The 21702-nt window shown below is 42.2% G+C and overlaps 2 protein-coding genes across 3 annotated transcripts in view; one reads left to right on the forward strand and one right to left on the reverse strand.

Annotated features, from left to right (window-relative positions):
- srpx2 (sushi-repeat containing protein X-linked 2) overlaps positions 1–19716 on the forward strand; it is a 29053-nt gene extending 9337 nt beyond the window's left edge. For both annotated transcript variants that reach the window (XM_084332476.1, XM_084332475.1), the window contains exons 2-10: positions 11381–11461; positions 12438–12629; positions 13450–13626; positions 14332–14455; positions 14923–15044; positions 15617–15796; positions 17043–17176; positions 17270–17391; positions 17921–19716. In XM_084332476.1, the coding sequence (XP_084188602.1) occupies positions 11381–11461; positions 12438–12629; positions 13450–13626; positions 14332–14455; positions 14923–15044; positions 15617–15796; positions 17043–17176; positions 17270–17391; positions 17921–18101 (1313 nt within the window). In that variant the 3' untranslated portion in view covers positions 18102–19716. The remainder of the gene's footprint in view (positions 1–11380; positions 11462–12437; positions 12630–13449; positions 13627–14331; positions 14456–14922; positions 15045–15616; positions 15797–17042; positions 17177–17269; positions 17392–17920) is intronic.
- A 545-nt stretch (positions 19717–20261) lies between these two features.
- sytl4 (synaptotagmin-like 4) overlaps positions 20262–21702 on the reverse strand; it is a 35469-nt gene continuing 34028 nt past the window's right edge. The window contains exons 16-17 of the mRNA XM_084332465.1: positions 20862–21070; positions 20262–20536 (exon numbers count right to left, since the gene is read on the reverse strand). Of these exons, the coding sequence (XP_084188591.1) occupies positions 20388–20536; positions 20862–21070 (358 nt within the window). The 3' untranslated portion in view covers positions 20262–20387. The remainder of the gene's footprint in view (positions 20537–20861; positions 21071–21702) is intronic.

Genomic DNA, 21702 nt, shown 5'->3' on the forward strand with positions numbered 1-21702 from the left:
CCCGGTCTCCCGCGCCGTGGGCGACATCGCAGACCACTATACCAAGAGGTGAATTCACTTCTTGGTAATGTGTCTGGATGCCTTTTAAAGGCCCACTTGCAGGTTAAACCCTAGTCTTCAATTATGTGTAGTTTACATCATTGGTATCTATTTTCATTATATATTTTTTTTCATTTGACGCCGGAAATTCCACTCAGAAAGGGTTAAAAATGTCCACGCACGAATAACATGTATGGAGCCAATCAAAAAGCTTATCAGACGCTATCAGTGCCGTGACGTCACTGAAGGTAACTTTCCCCTACCTCTCATCCACTACAATGGAGTTTTGACGAGTGCAGAAAGCTATTTCCTTGATCCAAATGGATGCCTTACAAGACGCAAATGGGTTTAATCGTCGGAGAGACTTTGATGGACCTCTACTACTGCATTTTTGGTTGAAACAAAGGTAGTTATAACGTTTTTAATGTCGTAAAAAAAAGAACTACATGTACCACTAGGCAGCCTGTTGTCAGTACGCAGCGCTATTGGCTGTTGCCTTATTCCCGTCACGGGTCATAGTACCAAGCTGCATAGTACCAAGCATAGTACCATATGGCTCTGGCTAACGTTAACGTTACCCCGCTAACGTTAGCATTATGTCTACTGTCGTGAACCATTTTAAATCAGGGCATGTAGAGGAGTTTCGGGAATGAGTAAAATGTGCAGGTCCTCTTCTCAGACCTGTGGGGCAAAGCACTGCACGCATCATGCCGGCTAGCAAGCTAGCTAGCTAGCTACACGTCACGGCATGTTGATAGTACAATAGTAGGCCCTTTCGTGATGCACTCGGTGCATCACAGTCACGAAACGGGCTACCACAATAGCTAACTAACGTTACCGTTACAAGCTCAAACACCTTATAATAACTACTACTACTGTCGTGTCCATAAGTTCCCTGGCAGAATACTTTGTTTGTGAGGACAAAGGTATACATGAGTTAGGAGTTTCGAGAATGCAGACTAGCAAGCTAGCTAACTTAGCTACTAACGTTATATACACAATATGTACAACGACACAATGATTTACATTAGTATTTACAAATATGGTAACGTGGTTGTGGCTTTTACAAATAGTGGTTAGCTTTAGAGATAAATGGCTATGATCACGGAGCAACAGTGTTAGGTGAAACAGATACTAGATCCTCGGCTAGCCTATAGTAACAAGAAGGCTCTTTGCTTCCGCCACTATCTGCATGTGATTCTCAGGCCCCCTGCTGCCCTGTACCTTGTGTGACGTCATCATTAACACATCCTGCGCCAAAAACGTTGTACAACGTGATTCAAGTTCATGCTAATTCTGCCATTCCACGGCGTACGACGTTATTGAGATCATATTTAATTTTTTCGCCATGTTATTCATAATTCCCTCACGGAGCCTGGTCTGATGCAGTGGGAGCCTGCACAACTCTGCAACGCTTAAATACTGCCGCCTGGTGGATGATCGGCGAGTTACAACTGGAAATGTATCTCTTGTGATCTCGGTGCACCGGGGAAATGTGTCCGGCACTCACATATTGTTACGGGACTCTAGACACACATCGTGTATATGGATCGCTGCCATAACTCAATAATCGAGATGATTTGGGCATTTATTATTATTATACAAACCGTAAATGGATAGAGTCGATCGCCGTCAAATAAGTGGGATCTTTCTCCTCCAGTCTCATCGGCGAACGGTAAGAGGACGCTGACATCATTTTCAGCGCGTTTGTTTATTATTATTCATGCAAACTGCTCTGATCAATATATCACCCATACTACATAAAGCATTTACTGACGATCACGGAATTATAAACGTCCCCCCCCCCCACCCGTTCATCCGTTCATAAGTCATAACGTTTAGGATCATGTACAGTTTAAATTTTAAATATAGCGTGTATCGCCAACAAACGGCAGTTGATAATCTATATATGCGTTTATGCCTATAAATCACGTTCTAGGAATTACTGCAGAAAACGATAAAAATTAAAAACATTTATATTCTAGACGGTATTTTCGTATGAATCTATGAATGAAAAAGTATAACGTTCCCACATCCTGAACGATAGATAATCGATGTTGAATGGGCCATAGTAATGTCAATTTAGCAATACAATTTAAAAAGTTATAGCCATGCAAAGAAGGTAAACATCTCCATAGGCTTAGACTGGTGGCAGTGATCATACATTGATGGATATAAGCGTGGCAGTTAATGTGTTAAGATGACACACGCACGTTATGAACCATGGATTAAAATATCCATGTGCGTGGTGGTTGTGGTTGGGCGGACAAAATGTTTGATAAAAATGCTAAAACTGGGTAAATTTTGATTTATTTTTAATTTAAATTTTTTTCCCTCTTCTTGAAAGTCACCGTTGGCCTAGTCCACATTGTTTATGGAACAAAAATACAACATGCAAGTGGGCCTTTAAGGGGGAGTGAGTTTACTTGCAGTACCGCTACGTGCCACAGTCACTTCACAACACTTGAAGTCCATCGTGACTGTGGATATACTCGCAGTACCTCCGTTACATATGTTAGGGTCCTTGTACTAATGTATATGTGGGGGTCCCTGTACTAATGTATATATGTGAGGGTCCCTGTACTAATGTGTATATGAGGGTCCCTGTAATAATGTATATATGTGAGGGTCCCTGTATTAATGTGTATATGTGAAGGTCCCTGTAATAATGTATATATGTGAGGGTCCCTGTATTAATGTATATATGTGAGGGTCCCTGTACTAATGTGTATATGAGGGTCCCTGTAATAATGTATATATGTGAGGGTCCCTGTATTAATGTGTATATGAGGGTCCCTGTAATAATGTATATATGTGAGGGTCCCTGTACTAATGTGTATATGAGGGTCCCTGTAATAATGTATATATGAGGGGGTCCCTGTATTAATGTGTATATGTGAGGGTCCCTGTACTAATGTGTATATGTGGGGGTCCCTGTACTAATGTGTATATGTGAGGGTCCCTGTAATAATGTGTATATGAGGGTCCCTGTAATAATGTATATATGTGAGGGTCCCTGTATTAATGTGTATATGAGGGTCCCAGTCCCTGTACTAATGTGTATATGAGGGTCCCTGTACTAATGTGTATATGTGGGGGTCCCTGTACTAATGTATATATGTGGGGGTCCCTGTACTAATGTGTGTATGTGAGGGTCCCTGTATTAATGTGTATATGTGAGGGTCCCTGTACTAATGTGTGTATGTGAGGGTCCCTGTATTAATGTGTGTATGTGAGGGTCCCTGTACTAATGTGTATATGTGAGGGTCCCTGTATTAATGTGTATATGTGAGGGTCCCTGTACTAATGTGTATATGTGAGGGTCCCTGTACTAATGTGTATATGTGAGGGTCCCTGTACTAATGTATATATGTGGGGGTCCCTGTATTAATGTGTGTATGTGAGGGTCCCTGTACTAATGTGTATATGTGGGGGTCCCTGTATTAATGTATATATGTGGGGGTCCCTGTACTAATGTGTATATGTGGGGGTCCCTGTATTAATGTGTATATGTGAGGGTCCCTGTACTAATGTGTATATGTGGGGGTCCCTGTACTAATGTGTATATGTGAGGGTCCCTGTACTAATGTGTATATGTGGGGGTCCCTGTACTAATGTGTATATGTGGGGGTCCCTGTACTAATGTGTATATGTGGGGGTCCCTGTACTAATGTGTATATGTGGGGGTCGTTGACATGTGACATGTGACAAGTGTCGGAACCCTCACTCTAACAGGTTTGATTGTCATCAATAATGACATTTGAAAACCTACTCCATAATAACTAAAACAAGAAAATGTAATGTAAGTGACCCCCCCCCCCCCCCCCCCCTAGGCGAGGAGATAACAGAGTAGACAGTGTAACCTTTGATCAACACAGTCACTCTTATACATTATCTCATTGTGAAAACTTGTGAATAAAAAAAAAAGAAAAGTAAACTAGTCCTTGTTTTATTGTGAAACCACCTGGAAACAACTTTTAGAAGACAAGAGACATTCTAGCCACCCCCTCCCCCAGCACACACACACACACGCACACACGCACACACACACGCACGCATGCACACACACACACACACACACACATACACACACACACACACACACACACACACACACACACACACACACACACACACACACACCACACACCACACACCACACACCACACACCACACACCACACACCACACACCACACACACACACACACACACACACAAAATCCCTGTGCATGCCCTCCTGGTAAAGTGGGAACCGTGCCTGGTTTGACTGATGCATGGAGTATGTCAGACTCTAGGTATTTACCTCACCACCTCTGATTGTAATGGATCATGGGTTGTGACTGTGAGATTGTGGAAAAAATCTTGTGTTCAGATACAGTCCAGGGTTATTTTAGCCTCATTAACAACAACAAGCAAAGTCTTAGAATAGTTTCATGCTTTCTCAGTTCATCAGCACTTATTTTTTTGGTAAACATTCACAGATGTCAGCAAAAAAAAATCAGTTTTTTTTTTATTTCATCTGTGACTAATTTGATCAAACAACCTGGGAAATATTAGTTAGAAGAAGGGTTTCTGTGTGGAACACCGAGCTCTAGAAGAAAAACGAAAAAAAAGGTAACCGAGAAACAGAATCCATAGGGAGTGTAGTTTCCTGTTAAATGTAGAGGAAATACCACCATTAGAAACCTAGTCGACGTTTATTTGGCCATCATGTGTTTTAATGAATAAACACTTACTGATGCATCATCTAGCCTCTAGGGTACAAGAGAGAGGGGGGGGGGCATTTTAAAGGACTGGAAAGTGAAACTGGCAACTCGTCTTTAAACATGGAGTAATTTCTGAGATCTAAGAGGATCGTGTGCATGGAATGGGAATAAACCACAAATGCTGAGATAGAATGATGACTGTGAGGGAAACTGCCTTGAAGACGGCGTCTGTCTTCCCCCGTCGTTAGTCAGGGGAACCAAAAAAATCCCCTCTGCACTTAACTGTATGGAAAGTTCAATTCAGATTTGTGAAGGCCAAGTTACATGGGTAATTATTTGGGGTGGGTAGTGGTGTTCGATGGAAAAATCCATCTCTTGATGGGAAGCTATCCTGGTGAAAGTCCTCCATTCAAAATTATACTCTGGTAAAAGTATTGAAGTATGTTTGTACTCAAATATCAAAAGTAAAAGTGCTCGCTCAACATCATGTCCTAAAATGTTGGCATTCCATCTTTGATGCATTTTTAACCCTATTTCTTACTAATGGTCCTTTCTCAGCACAATCCATGCTTTTCCTCATACTGGCTCCAGATAGTTGGCCACAAACCAAAGGAAAGTCAATGGGGACAAGCTCCTGTCTGTACAAGCAAACTGAAGCTCACTGAAAACTGCTTTGTGTGCACTGTGGAGTACATTTCAGTCTACTATTCGGAGCTAGTATGAGGAACAGGGTTCCAAAAATCGGAACTATCAAAGTGAAAGTCAGCTTTATTGTCGCTTCTCATAATGTCAAGACATACAGAGAAATTAAATTGCATTTCCCCCTTCCCACGGTCAGGTGTATATATAAAAAAATATCTAATATAAACATAAAGTAACATATAGGACACTATAAACATAAGTAATATGGGACACAATGTGCATACACTATACAGGATTATATACAGTATAAACAGTGGCTAAAAAAATGATGTATGATTGAAATATATATAGGAGGTAAAAGAGAATTTAGTGCAAATCTAATTTAAGCTCCATAGATTAAGCTACAAGGGCTGGTAAAAAAAATGAAAATTTTAATGAATTGACTGCATTAAATAATCAAGTATGTAAAGTAGCCTATACCTCAAAATGTAACTAGTAAAAGTACTTAGTTAATTTCCACTTGTGTAGATATATAGTGATATATTGCCTTCAGCAGGGATGAGGATTAGTAATGGGGACAAGATATCTGGAAAACATTATAGGATATAAGGGGCAGTATGATGAAGACATGCTGTTGGGTCATCATCTCTAGTGAAATAATAATTTATCTATCCAAATCTATATAATTTCAACACATTGTCCTTGTATCATATTTTCACAGTAGTGATGAGAGGACTACAAGGAAATATAGTAAAGGAAGTTTGTCAAGAGCAGGAACAATGGAAAAAACAGCTATATTAACTTTCCTTATTAAACATGCTTTGTCTGGCTTTGTTATTTTAAATCTATCAGTGATCCTTCCCATGTCATGATATGCTGTAAGCAATTCCTGGCCTTTGTTAGTCATGCACATGGTTTTGACTCCACTTCACAATTCAAAGCCAGAGGGAGTTTCTGTGGAGCCGGTGTCAACATCACTGATTGAATATCCAGGTGTCTTTTGGATTGGAATGTTGTAGGAACCAGGGATGTGCTTACGGGAATAAGACTTTGTGGAAGGTTAGTTCTCCTGCCTTCCTTTATCTGTTGTGATCAGTCTTTATGTTGTAGCTCATAGTAATTTTGTAATACCTCACTTAAGATTTAGATTTAGAGAAATCAGAACAATAATCTTATGCCATAGACAGGTTGTTTGTAAACACAATGGGCCTCATTCATGAAGCGATATAAGAACAGATTTCGCTCTTAACTAGCATTTCCTCTTATTTTGTTCTTACCATGGGATTCAGCAATGTTTTCTTATTGTTGCTTTTCTCTCAGGCAAGACCAAATTCTAAGAGTGGTCGAGAGCACTCTTACCCAGTATAGGAAACTCTTACCCAGATGAGAAACATTTTAAAAAGCCTACCATTCATAATAATAATAATACATCAGATTTATATAGCGCTTTTCCTAATGCTCAAAGACACTTTACAAAACAAACAATATAATACAATACAGTTTTAGTAGATAAAATAAAAATATATATATAAAAAGGTGAGAGAGGAAGGAGTTCATGGGTTGAAAGCAAACCAAATACGACTTTATAAACCCAGAACTTTTCAGTAATTATTATTATTATTATTATTATAACTTATTGCGTGCGTTGGGCGGCTACGTGGCGCAGTGGGCAAGGCGCTCGCAACGAATGCTGGTGACTGGGCTCGAACAGGATGCCTCCTGTTCGAGCCCCGCTCTCCACATTGCTTTCAGTTTAGCTGGTCGTCCACAGTAATACACATTGGCCGTATTACGGGGAGGGAAACTGAAGGGTGGGGATCGGGCGTTGTGGACAGCGACTCCTACAGGTCGGTTGGTGCGCCTGCGCAGTAGAATCAAGAAGCGACGGGGGCGGGGCCCCTCCAAAGCCCAGACCCCCGACGCTGAAAGATCGAGCCGCGCAGGTGAAAAGATGCGACGGCTGTTACCTCGAGTATCGGAGGGGACTCGTGCTATGTATGACTTAGTCCACATTGCAGCCGGCTTGTGGGAGGCAAGAAACAACGTTCGAAGACAGGGGAGGGTTGAATTGGACGATATGAAAATTGGGATGGGGAGTACGTATACGTACAAATATAAGTCTTTATTTGTCATCAGATTAACACACACATGCGATGAGCGACCCACAGAAACACACACACACATGCACTGAGTCGTGAGACGTGTGTGTGTGTGTAATTTTGAGATCAGTCGCAAATGTTTTTCACATGCCTCATTCGCCTTATAAGGAGATGGCGGGCATGTCTATGCAAATGAATTGAGCGCGAACGCGTATTTCAGTTTAAGAATGAGTGGGATTCATCATGCAAGACACCTGGGTAAGCACAGATTTTGACGTTAAGAACGGCTTGATGAAGATAGGCATTTCACTGTGCGTCATGATGTTTGCAGAGCTATATCTATATTCTATATTATAGCTATGGAGACAATACTATGGCTCATTTGACAGTCACTATCTCTCGTCCAACATGTAAAAAAGAGTTAATTCTTTTCATATCCCCGTGGTGAATTTTGTATAGTTTCAGAGTGATCCGGTCTAATTCCTGTAAGCTGAGTTATGGAGCGCTATGTGCATTTTGCGAAAGTCGTTCGCGTTGCTCGCCTGGACACGATATTATTTTCAAATCAAAGGTATATAATAGGTATTATGTTTCATCATGAAGGCATCAAAGGGGGGGGGGTCGTTTTGTGATGCTCTGATAGTCAGCAACGGCATATGTTTTGAATACGTTGCGATCGATGTGAAATCATTGTAGGATCAAAGTAGGATTGATGTTGTCGTGGAAATATATTATCATACCATTGTGGTATTGTATGAGAGGGCGCTGTCATCAGATATCAACGTAGTGTGTGCGTTTCTCTTTAAGAGAAGCACACATTAGCCAGTCAAAACAATATGGTTATGATCTATGTTGATCCTTGCTATAAGGCCATAAGTGACATTGTTATGGGATCCGCTCTGTTTTCCTTGTAAAGCAGCCATAATAGTCATTTCAGCCAATCCTCAGGGTGATGTTCCAGTTCCTTCCACATCATATGTATATATTAATTTTGTATTAACGGTCTTGCCGAACGAGAGATCGTCCTCACTTGGTGATCGGACATTTGTTTACATGGTCTAATCTTCAACTGTGCATTCCTTAACAATTGATCTATGTGAGGAATTAAATCTATTTTCTATTTCCTTATTTCAACTTTTGGACTCAGAACAAGTTATTGCTCATTATTATATTATTAATCTCCCATAACAATGTCATATAGTCCTTACCTTTGCTAGGAGTTATTCCAATTGTCTGATCGCGATTTCCAGTATTGATGTCGATCGGGTCCCTGACATGAAATGGCACAAAATATGCATCAAGTGTGCTGAACGCTCTGGGGCGCTCCAGTAGCACACCACATAGCGCACTGAGTCGCGAAACGGTCGCCCCGGGTTCGATTCCCCGACCCGGTGGCCATATGTCGCATGTCTTCCCCTCTTCTCCTCCCGTTTCACCCTCTCTCCTCTGTCGGTCCTGCGTGGCCAAAAGGTCCTGCGTTGACCAAAAAAGCTGAAAATGCTATAAATAAAATCTTAATTTTTTTTTTTTTTTAAAGTGTGCTGGGCGCTCGAATGAAGCGTTTCACTTGCCAGGGTCCAAATTCTCCGCCCGGACCATATAAAATGTGACACACAGTGTGAAATAAGGTTTCAAAGGGTAGGCGATACTGCCACCTACCAGGATTCGGCCGGCATTGCACTCTCAAGGTCTCAGAATGAGATGATAATGATAACACGAGGTCCGTGAGAGTGTATATAATATAAAAATTAAAATAAATTAAAAACTATGAAAACCAGAGAAATCTCGGGTATGGCGTTCAACTGCTTGGCGAGATAACCCGAGAAATGTTGGGTATGTATGGCACAGAAAGTGTTAAGGATATGGCACACTATATAATATACAAAATATACATAGAGCAGCGGTAATGATGTGGATAGTGGGTGTGTAAAGTGCAGTATGTACGTGCAGTAGATGTGCATAATGTGCATGTGTTTGATTGTTCTCATGTCTTTGTGTGTGTGTGTGTGTGTGTGTGTGTGTGTGTGTGTGTGTGTGTGTGTGTTTGTGTGTGTGTGTGTGAGAGAGAGAGTGGTGGGCAGATCGTTGGGTTATTGTTCGCGAGTCTGACTGCCTGGGGGGAAAAACTGTCCCGGAGTCTGCTGGTTCGGCTGTGGTACTGTTTGCCAGATGGCATCAGCCAAAAAAAAATTGTGGTTGGGGTCCACAGATTTGTTTATTATTACATCAGTACAAAAGAGTAAAATTCTTGGGTTTTGGCTCTTCGACTTTGCAGCAACAATAGAAGTAAAAATAACAACAGGAATACCAGTAAAAATACAGCGAAAAAGAAACAGTAGAAAATCTAGAAATAGTCAAATGCAATGTAATAAAAATGCAATACAATACACTAACACTAACATGGATAATGTACAAAGTGCTGTGTGCGTTTAGGCCCTACCTTTATAAATGTGTATACAGTATGTGCATGTGGTTGTTTGCATGTTTGTGTATGCACAGTTCTGTCTATGTGAGTGTGTGTGTGTGTGTGTGTGTGGATGTGTGGATGTGTAATGGGTCAACAGGCCGTTAGTGTCCATTGTTCATATGCCTGGTTGCCTGGTGGAAAAAGCTGTCCTGGAGCCTGCTGGTCTGGGCCCTGAGGCTGCGCTACTGCCTGCCAGATGGCAGCAGCTGAAACAGTCCGTAGTTGTTGTGGCTGGGGTCCTTCATAGTCCTGTGGGCCTTACTGACACACCGTCCGTTGTATATATCCTGGATGGAGGGGAGCTCACATCCATTGATGTTCTGGCTATGGTGTTGAATGCTGATACTATAGTCCACGAACAGCATCCTCACAGGAATTATTCTTCTCCAGGTGGCTGAGGGCACCGTGGATTGTTGTGGCTATTGCGACTTTGGTGGATCTGTTTTGCGGTAGGCCAATAGATGGGGGTCTTGGTCTCGGTAATGGTCGGTAGTCTAAATAGGTAGTTAAAATAATAGCTCTACATTCCGACAGCCATCACTGTTTGGTCAGTAACATGGGTCTCCCAGTCCCCCCTGCTCTGCATTCCCACTTTATACAATCAGGAGAGAGAACTTCACACTGCAAAAATGGTCTGACCAAAATAAGAAATACAACTTAGTTTTAAGCAAATATGTGCTGCCTTGAAACAACTACAATAATCTCTTGAAATAAGTACAAATATCTAGGGTTCTCTCTCCCGATTGGATAAAGTGGGAAGGGATACCAGAAAATTTATTTTGTGTTTACTGCAGAGGGGAGGGACTGGGAGACCCATGTTACTGACCAAACACTCTATATCAATGATGGCTGTCAGAATGTAGAGCTATTTAACACTTATTTAGAAAAATAATAAAAATACCACTTACAGCATCTCTAACACGCTTCTCAAAGCATTTGCTCACTATGGGAGTGAGGGCAACAGTAGGGATGTTCGATATTGGCATTGGACATCCCTAGGTGCCAGTCATTCAGACATGTTCCCTTGCTCCGAGTCCAGAACAATGGTGGATGACTTGAAGTGACTATATACGCTCAGAGAGGGAGAGGTTGAATATATCAGTAAACACACCAGCCAGCTGCTCCACACACGTCCTGATCACTCAGCCTGCAGGCTTTGCTGACATACCGTCTGTTCTATATATCCTGGATATATGATGCATCCGGCCTGGATGCTCTCGGCTGTGTCTCTGTAGAAGCTTGTAGGATCTGGGGCCCCATGCTGAATGTCTTCAGCCGCCTGATGCTCGCCTGATGCTCGCTCGCTCACTCACTCACTCACTCACTCACTCACTCACTCACTCACTCATAAACACACACGTGTTTAATCAGGTTTGGTGATTTTAAATGAGTGCTTATAGCTAATATTAACCTGTTATTGCTTCAGAGAACTCTGACACCACACTGCAGTACAGCTACAATGAGGTTGCAGAAGAGGAAGTCTACACTCCCCAACTGGATTACAACAGTACGTATGGATATACACACACACGCACACACACACGCACGCACACACACACACACACGCATGCACGCACGCACGCACGCACGCACGCACACACACACACACACACACACACACACACACACACACACACACACACACTGCGACTTGGCCATAATAAAGTAATTTTTTTAAATTGCATGCGTCCGGATGGCATAATTCAGTACTGTATCTACAAAACCTTCTGTTTAATTATCTTGTGTTATTCACAGTCAAAGATAAGTAACCTAGTAACAGACACAACATTTCTGACACTGGGAATACATTCCCTGAGATCCATAGATGTCCCTAGAATCAGATACCAAGAACATTCTACGTTCTTTTTTTTTTATCCACTTTTTCTCCCATTTTTCTATATTTTTCTCCCATCCCAATTTCGTATGATCCAATTCAACCCTCCCCTGTCACGAACGCTGTTTCTTGCCTCCCACAAGCCGGCTGCAATGTGGACTAAGTCATACATAGCACAAGTCCCCTCCGGTACTTGAGGTAACAGCAGTCGCATCTTTTCACCTGCGCAGCTCGATCTCTCAGTGGCGAGGAGTAACGCGTGGGAGGCTCACGCTGCCCCCGACACTTCCTGATTCTACTGCGCAGGCGCACCAACATACCTGTAGGAGTCGCTGTCCACGAACATTCTACGTTCTTATGGACTGAATGACAAAAAATATATATATATATTCTTTTAATAAATAAATGGATTGATGAGCCTCACATTGACGGGCAAAGAGCCACATGCGGCTCGCGAGCCACGGGTTGGCCACCCCTCAATCAAAATAATGTAGACTAGTCATATTTGTCTAATGATGAATGAACACCCTAGTCCTCACCCACTGACTATCTATAGACAGTATTCACGAGCCTACACTTTATTAGGCCTGTGTTCTAGCACGTTGTCTTTGGTGCTGTGTTTTGGTAGTGTCCTCTGTGTTTTCTCTAGACCCACACTGGTGTCACACTCCCAGCCTTCCCAACGGGGAGCTGACCTGCTACTCCCCTCGTGGAGGGAACTACCGCAGTACATTGGGCACCCGCTGTGAGATGACCTGTGACCGCGGATACAGACTGCTGGGGAGGCCCTCCATTCATTGCCTGGCCAACCGACGCTGGTCTGGCACAGCTCACTGCCGCCGTAGGTGGACATCAGACGCACACAGAATATAGAATATCCATGGCTTTTTAAACTAACGTTTTTAGTTTTTTTTTGTCAGATAATGGAATAGTCTATTTAGAATAGTTAATCAACACGTTTTTAAAATAGCTTTTCCCACAAAATTGTCCAGGCAAATTGACCACTTTTAATATAGTGATTATTAACCCTTTCATGTGTCAGTTCCTGTGAATATAGTGATTATTAACCCTTTCAGGTATAGGTTTGTCTGAATAATAATGATTATTAACCCGTTCAGGTATATGGTTGTCTGAATATAGTGATTATTAACCCTTTCAGGTATAAGTTTGTCTGAATATAATGATTATTAACCCTTTCAGGTATATGGTTGTCTGAATATAGTGATTATTAACCCTTTCAGGTATAAGTTTGTCTGAATATAGTGATTATTAACCCTTTCATGTATAAGTTTGTCTGAATATAGTGATTATAGGGAGAAAAAAACAGCTACTCATGGGAGACCAATGGATGTTCTAAAAAATGTAACCTTTCTTTATTAGTACATTTAAAAAACGAATTTTCCGATAAAGCGCGTTATTCATCCATTCAGAGTAGCTAAATTGTTCTCCCTTCTAAATTCTTCTAACGAGGGGGAAAAAATATGCATCAACTAAACATTTCTGGGTAAACTAAGACCCCAACGAGTTAGTAGTGAAATAATTGACTATGGACAGGCAGTCATGGTTTTCATTGCACATTTATGATAGACAATAATGAAATGCCCAATATTGGTTTGACCCCGTTCATACAAAACATTAAGTCTGCTGTGCTGTTTTGACAGAGGTGCGTTGCCATGTGCTGCCCCTGATCCCACACGGCAGGTACACCTGCACCCATGGCTTTGTGATGGACTCCAGGTGTGACTTCATCTGTAACCGTGGTTACCGGATCGAGGGGGAACACTCCCGCACCTGTCAGGATGGGGGGAAATGGAGCGGGGCTGAACCTATATGTTTAGGTACATGTCTTTATTTTAAGCTATCAGAATTGATTTGACAATGACGTCAAATAAATTACACAAGTACTTTGTGTGCAGAATCTGCAGATCCAATTAAAAGTAAAAGAAATGTAGAGCCTCGACGTGCTTTTCATCGCTTGTAAAAATGTGTTGTGAAATAAGACAGATTTACTTGTACCATCCCCGCTATATACAATGGACTTAATTCAATCCATCTGTAGAGGTAACTGGTGTTCTTTCACAAGTCTAGCTCCCACAAGCATCCTGTCTCCGACTCCCACACACACACACACACACACACACACACACACACACACACACACACACACACACACACACACACACACACACACACACACACACACACACACACACACACACACACACACACACACACACACACACACACACACACACACACACACACACACACACACACACACACACACACACACACACACACACACACACACACAAATAAATAAACATTCTCATTTTATAACTCGTCACAGCACCATGCTTCCTGCCCTGGGCTTAGATCCAACACAATTGGGCATTATCTTCAAGTCTTGTTATTCCCCCGTCCGCAAAGGGAAATCGACACAATTAACCCAGGCCCATAATAACAACATTCAACATGTTCTTCTCTGTGTTCCGTCCAAACACAACATTGTGGTGAAGTTGTTTATCCGCCGGTTCTTTCAGACTACGAGCCTCCGAAGATTAAATGCCCTCCGTCCAGGTTCAAGGTGGCCGAGCCGGGACAACTGACCGTCACGGTGTCCTGGGATCCTCCCGTTGCTACGGATACCGCGGATAGAACGCTTGAGTATGTCACCCTTTCCCCGCTTTTCCTTTTCGGTGTGAAAACATTTGGAAGGAAACATTTCTCTCTCCCTTCAGTGTTAGACTAATAAGACTCCCGAGATGTAACACTGAACGGCACAGGAGGTCCTTCATTCCGACAGCCGTCAGACTCCATCACTGTGCCTCACTGCATCACTGAGCACAGGGTGACAGTACTATACTTTACTCTTAAATCGACACTGTACAATTCCACACTGTTTTACTGTACATTTCTGTATATTTTTACTGTATATTTTATATTAGAATGTATATACATAACATAGAAAATGTATATCCCGGACCGTATTTTATTCTTAGTCTTATTTCTATTCTATTTATTTGACTACCTACATGTTTACTGTTTGCTGTGAGCGATCTGTATATAGTGCCACATTTCCCTCTGGATGAATAAAGTATTTCTATTCTATTCTATTCTTTGTCTCTTTGCAGCATGATACTGATTGGCCAGGGGCCCAACAGCAGCTTCAAAGAGGGGATGAACATCGTCCAGTACAAAGTGTATGACCAAGCCAGGAACCGTGCCGCGTGCAAGTTCATCGTCCGTGTTGAGGGTAAGGCACCACAACGGTCGACGCCAAAGAAGAAAGGAATGACTTACAATTTAGTCATTCAGCTGACGCTTTTATCCAAAGCGACTTACAGATGGTGAACAACAAGTCACCAGGAGGGGTACATCTCTGGCAGCTCTGGGTCAGTGGCATTGTTCGTCAAATAGTATCGAGCTTGAGTGCATAGTAGTATAGACATATTAGTATAAGAATAGTAGCATAGTATTAGGGCACATAAAAGTAAAAAGAGATATTGTTTGAAAAATTGGCCGGGTTTCAGCTGTCCTGACTGTGGTGGGGAGTTCGTTCCGCCATTGTGGAGCAAGGACAGAGAATAGCCCGCTTCGTTTAGATGACCGGATAGGAGTAGGTCAGAGGCGGCCAGAATATGCAGAGCGTAGGGGTCTTGAGGGTGTGCAGTTAGAGACCATTGACCGGAGGTAGGAGGGAGCCGTTCCCCCTCGCTGCACGCTATGCCAGGTCAAGGACCTTGAAGCGGATTTGTGCGGCGATGGGAATCCAGTGCAGCTTTCTGAGAAGTCTTGACCAAATTGGTCGTCTTGTTGTTCTTCCAGTGAGAAGATGTCCAGCTCTAAAGGAACCTCTGCATGGCTACCTCACGTGCTCCTCCGATGGCAACAACTACGGTGCCATGTGTGAGCACCACTGTGACGCAGGATTCGAGAGGAGGGGGACGTCGAGTCGCGTGTGCCAGTCCAACCGCAGCTGGGGAGGAGACCCCATCCACTGTGTTCGTGAGTAGTGGGGCTTGTATGAATATCACACTTATAATGGTGCAGTGTACTCAGACGATTTCATTGTTAAAGGAACACACTAACATTTTGGGAAATTAGCTCATCATCTTCTACAGAGAGACAAGAAGATAGATACCAGTTTCCTCTCTGTGCGTTCAGTAGAAAGCCATCTGGCTGCACGTTAGCCTAGCTTAGCACAATTAATGGAAGCGGACAGTGACGGGTAGCGTGAATACTTTCGGCAGCCAACATGCCCTTCCGCGTTGCTCTGATTGGCCGAGCGCGCGCATGAGCCGCGACGCGCTCCTCAGCCAGGCAGGAATACTAAACTCCGCTTAACGCAATTTATACAAATGGAAGTATTGATTACGCCGTAACGAATCATTAAAAAAATATAGCGTTAACTGGAATATGTTTCTTTACACATATGTTGTATTATGTAATTGGTTTGTCATGACAAACCAATAAAAAGTCGCGAATTAACCGGTGGCTACAACAACACACAGTAACTACATGCATCATTGTTTACAATGAACGGTGGGGCTAATCGAAAGGACTAACCTAAAGTTAGTTGTTCATCAACAATCTACAGACACAAACAAACACAGAACCGGACTGTTATATTAAATTAATTGATTGCTGTTTAACGCGTCCGTGTCCAGTCCTTTCGATTAGCCCCACCGTTCATTGTAAACAATGATGCATGTAGTTACTGTGTGTTGTTGTAGCCACCGGTTAATTCGCGATTTTTTATTGGTTTTTCATGACAAACCAATTACATAATCCAACATATGTGTAAAGAAACAACATATTGCAGTTAACGGTATATTTTTTTAATGATTCGTTACGGCGTAATCAATACTTCCATTTGTATAAATTGCGTTAAGCAGAGTTTAGTATTCCTGCCTGGCTGAGGAGCTTGTCGCGGCTCATGCGCGCGCTCGGCCAATCAGAGCAACACGGAAGGGCATGTTGGCTGCCGAAAGTATTCACGCTGACGGGTAGCCTAGGCATTGTCCAACTAACACCTCTCCCGAAGGCTACCCGTCACTGTCCGCTTCCATTCATTGTGCTAAGCTAGGCTAACATGCAGCCAGATAGCTTTCTACTGAACGCACAGAGAGGGAATTGGTATCAATCTTCTTGTCTCTCTGGAGAAGACGGTAAGCTAATTTCCCAAAATGTTGGCATGTTCCTTTAACTCTGTGCTTCGTTAAGCCTCATTTCCCTCTGTGCACACACATAGCAATGGAGTTTAAAACGGATGTCAACACAGCGTCTGCACTCCTGGATCAGTTCTACGACAAGAGGAGGCTGTTGATTGTGTCTGCACCGGACATAACTGAACAGGAGTACAAATTACAGAATCTCATGATACAGGTAAGGAAGGGATACGTTGCCGCTTTAGGGCATTATGATTTGAAAATCACAAAGGAGATCGATGTTATCTTACAGCTTGTTTGTTCCCTGTAGAAAGCGGAGTGTGGTTTGGACCTGCGACACGTGAGCGTGATAGAGCTCCTGGGGTCTCCTCCTCGGGAGCAGGGCCGCATCAAGGAAAAACAACTAGACTCTCAAGTCGTTGAGGGTTTGAGGTAACATGAAGCCCCCGCCCAGTTACCTGGCAAACTAAATCATTGCCATCCCAGTTCATTCTCTAAAGTAATTTAGTTCACCGAATTGAGCGGAGTTAAATGAGCCGATTAAAGGGGCACTTCACCGAAATACAACACAAGATTTATTTTGCACATACTGGTAATCTCACATATCCCAAGGCTCTAAACCGTTTTGCACTCATTCATTTAGTTTGACAGTTATTGAGAGTTAATGAGTTTGAATATGGCATTGATGTCATCAGGACACTGAATCCTTGTGTTGCGTTAATTACAGCTCAATGAAATTATGTCGATGAAAAATTGCAATCCTTTTTTTGTTTGTTTATAAAAGATAGAGAATTCAGTGTCCTCTGATGACATCACAGGGAGGAGATATTCAAACTCATTAACTCTCAATCACTAAATGAATGTGTGCAAAACAGTTTAGAGCCTTGGGATATGTGTGAAATGATGCACAAAATAAATCAGTGTTGCATCTTTTAAGTTATTTTTTATTTTTGTGGCATAGGCAAGTCTTCAGAATCTCCAGATCCCACTTCAGCGTGTTGCTGCTGGATGAGCACGGCTCGGACCGAGAGCGGTTCATCCACGCTGTGACCTCCGACGAGCTCTTTGCATACATCGATGACTTCCTGCTGGACGAGGAGGAGCGGGAGAAGCTGGAAATGTACAGAGACTATTGTGACTAATAGTCTAATAAGTCTAACTAATAGTCGCCTGGAAGGGGAGGAGGACAAATGTATCAGTGTTGAGCATCTCATGAGGGTGGAGATATGTAAGACATAACAACCAACCACCATGCAGCTCATGATAAAAACATAACAGAAGAAAGCGGTTTCCTTTGCTCTAGTGATGGGGATTAGGGCTCTTTGAAGGGAGCCAGATCTTTTGGCTCCGTTCCTTTCTAAAGAACAGCTCATCGTTCTTTTTTATTATTTTTTTTGGGCGATTGTTACTTGGTTTATCAGTCTTAAATCAAAATCTTCAAACTTAGATACTCAAAGCCCCTGGAAACAAAGCCTCAAATCGTTAAAATGTATGTACAATATGATATCCAACACTAGTGTGATATTAAGCATCCACCAAAGTTTGAATGAAGATATATAGGCCTGTATTAAGGTGACGAGACATCCCCTGTTTTCAGACATTTCCAGAATTATGTCATCTGTCCTCGACCATATCCCGTCTCCGAAAACGTCACAGATTCCTTCTTACAGTAAAAGAGAAATTGCGTTATAGAAGGCAGAAGGGGAAATGAGATTGTAAATGAATCATGCTTGTTGCAATGGTTGCAATGTCGGATGAAGAGAAACTCTGTATTTTGCGCTTGAATTGAGAGTGAGTGAAGTCAATGATGCAATGTTTACAGTTTTTGGAATTCCACCCTCTGTATGAAATGCGTTATGTAAATACACTTTTACATATACACTGGCCTTGAATGCAATTCCTGCAAACACTTAGAAAACTTTTTTATTGGCACAATATATATAAATATTCATTGACACCTAACATTTAAATAACGGCTCCCACCAAATATGACACGGTTCCCTTTGTTCGTACCAAAAAGCCATTCAAAAGAATCCCATCGTTCGCGAACATCACATCACTACTTTGCTCAGATGTGATGTCCATGTTTAGAATTCAGTGTTTTTTTTTTGTATTAAAATAGCAACCGTTTAGTGTTTGCCTGACCCCAAAGACCTTTCTCCTCAAAACCTACTTTAACCTGCATTTTAACCAAAATGTAATCAAAACCAGTTACCCGCAATCACCACAAATAAATGTTGATCATAGCAAGTTTAGTCATTTTGTTTTTTATTAGGTGAATATTGGATACAACCTTTAGGTAAAAATTTTCCTGACTGCACTCTATAGTCAGATATTTACATTTACCTTCAGGTCTACAAATACAGAATAAAATACTTTAAAATATATATCTTTGTGCAACTATTACAGTATATGAATACTAATTCGACTACAAGCTTGACATCATATGCAACATCAACTACCATGGATCCCCGGTCAGTATGAATAAAACCAAGCAGAATTTGTTAAATGCAAGAGATACGACTGTACAACTGAAACATCACCCTTTAAAACACCACATTCATAATGAATGTCTTGCTGTGTATGACAATATAATGAGACACTGGAAAACAGTGTGATGCAACTAGATATGTGCCGCTTGTAATTTTAAAATGGCAAAAATACATCCAACGTATATTTCTAGACCATGAAATGACAGTGTTACCCAAGTGTAAAAACAAAAGAAACAAATAAAAATTATATTTTATTAAAAGGCAATGCATATTGTTGTGATGCTTGTGGCTTCAGGCACAAACCCGTTCACAGTGAGCTACGGGTATGGCAGTAATGAGACCCCATCAAAGAGATTGATACTTTGAGGTGGTTGAAAGGGTGGGGTATGATATTTGAAGCCTTGACATTTTCACAGTATGTCATATAGAAAGGCGTATGTTGCAGACTTGTAGTGTTCAGCCAAATCACTGCGTTTCTGGTTACTTGCAGCCAAATAAGCTGCAGATGCGCTCGGTTAAAGCCAATGTGCTACTGGCCTGCCCAGTTTGGATTGGACTGCAAAAGCGAAAATTGAGTAAACATTCTTTCTTCTCCTCATCTCAGACCCCCAGCCTCTCCTCATCTCAGACCCCCAGCCTCTCCTCATCTCAGACCCCCAGCCTCTCCTCATCTCAGACCCCCAGCCTCTCCTCATCTCAGACCCCCAGCCTCTCCTCATCTCAGACCCCCAGCCTCTCCTCATCTCAGACCCCCAGCCTCTCCTCATCTCAGACCCCCAGCCTCTCCTCATCTCAGACCCCCAGCCTCTCCTCATCTCAGACCCCCAGCCTCTCCTCATCTCAGACCCCCAGCCTCTCCTCATCTCAGACCCCCAGCCTCTCCTTATCTCAGTGTCCACAGCTTTTCCTCCCTAGCTGCAGAGCTCCAGTGCCGTCCTACTTGCCCTTGCTCTTTCCCATAGAGGAGCGCAGTGGAAGAGTGCCCTCTGCCCATGAGTCGGGGTACTGCATCATCTTCTGCCACAGACTCACTTCCTCTCCAACAGAGTCCAGCTCTATGTCCTCTTTCCCGATATTCAGGAAGCCTGGAACGGTAGAGATTGTACAGTGAATGTAAAATTAGTACATTATCTCTGGACGGATGAAGGCATTGCATTACACTAGACTACGTTCACACAATAAGCCCCGTTCACATAGAGGGAAGCCTTCCCATTTCTGAGGCATCATGTTCCATCTTAAGCTGGCTCCTCTGACAAAAGAATAGCACCTGCACAAGGATAACTGTTTAAACATGCACTCCCTGCTAGGGGATAGTTCTCTAGGACGCTTCATATAACCATAAAAGCTGTGCAGAAAGACACCATCTTTGTGCAATTGCTGCCCATGTTTTGATTAATCCTCTTAATTTACCTGCACCAGTGCTGAGGCGAACCCCTCCCAGGAAGTCATTGCTAGACATGGCCTCTCTGTCCCACACGGTCAACTCCAGACACATCTCGCTCAGCTGCTCCAGGCTCTGATCCTTGTATATGAACGTGTGGTCGTAGTGAGGGTTCAGATTCTTCTTCACCACCGGAGTCTTCCTTTTCGTGGACTTGGCCTTAGCTGGTAGCAAGTACCTGTGGTGCCACAAACAAAGTAGTTGGTTAGAGTGACGTTTGACTTGGCTTATTATTGGGTATGATGACTTCGAGGTGTCAAAGGGTATGTTCAGAATTAGGGAATCTTTGAACCAAGTGAACCTCTTTTCTTTAAATGTCTTGTTTACTATCTTTGACATTAACCATCAAATCTGTACATTTGTCTTTAACCCTTTCACTACCACACTATAGAAGGTTAACCTTTCACTACAGACGGTTAACCTTCTATAGTGGTAGTGAAAGGGTTAAAGTGACATAAGAATGCAGATTTACCTCACAGATTTAGATGTTTTGTTAATAATTCACAATTTCATAATTACCCAACTAGACAAAGCTAAGAATCTTCATCTTACTTTGTATAAAACATACCGTGGTCAGTTTTCAATCAAATATTGTGGAGTTATCTTAGAAATGCCCTGCTGTCAAAAACCTGATTCAAGATCAATAACGATCACTCTTAGAAACTCTTCATACAGTAAATAAGGCAATACTCTTGCTTCTCTGCATTTCTTTTTAACTATAATTCTACACTTATTCTTATATGTGCAATTGTATTTGCATGTATTGAGGATTTCTAATGTTTGTATTTGATCTTTTGTATGTATTTTGCG

Source organism: Notolepis coatsorum, assembly GCF_963971535.1.
Source record: "Notolepis coatsorum genome assembly, chromosome: 16".
In the NCBI taxonomy this organism is placed as follows: Eukaryota; Metazoa; Chordata; class Actinopteri; order Aulopiformes; family Paralepididae; genus Notolepis; species Notolepis coatsorum.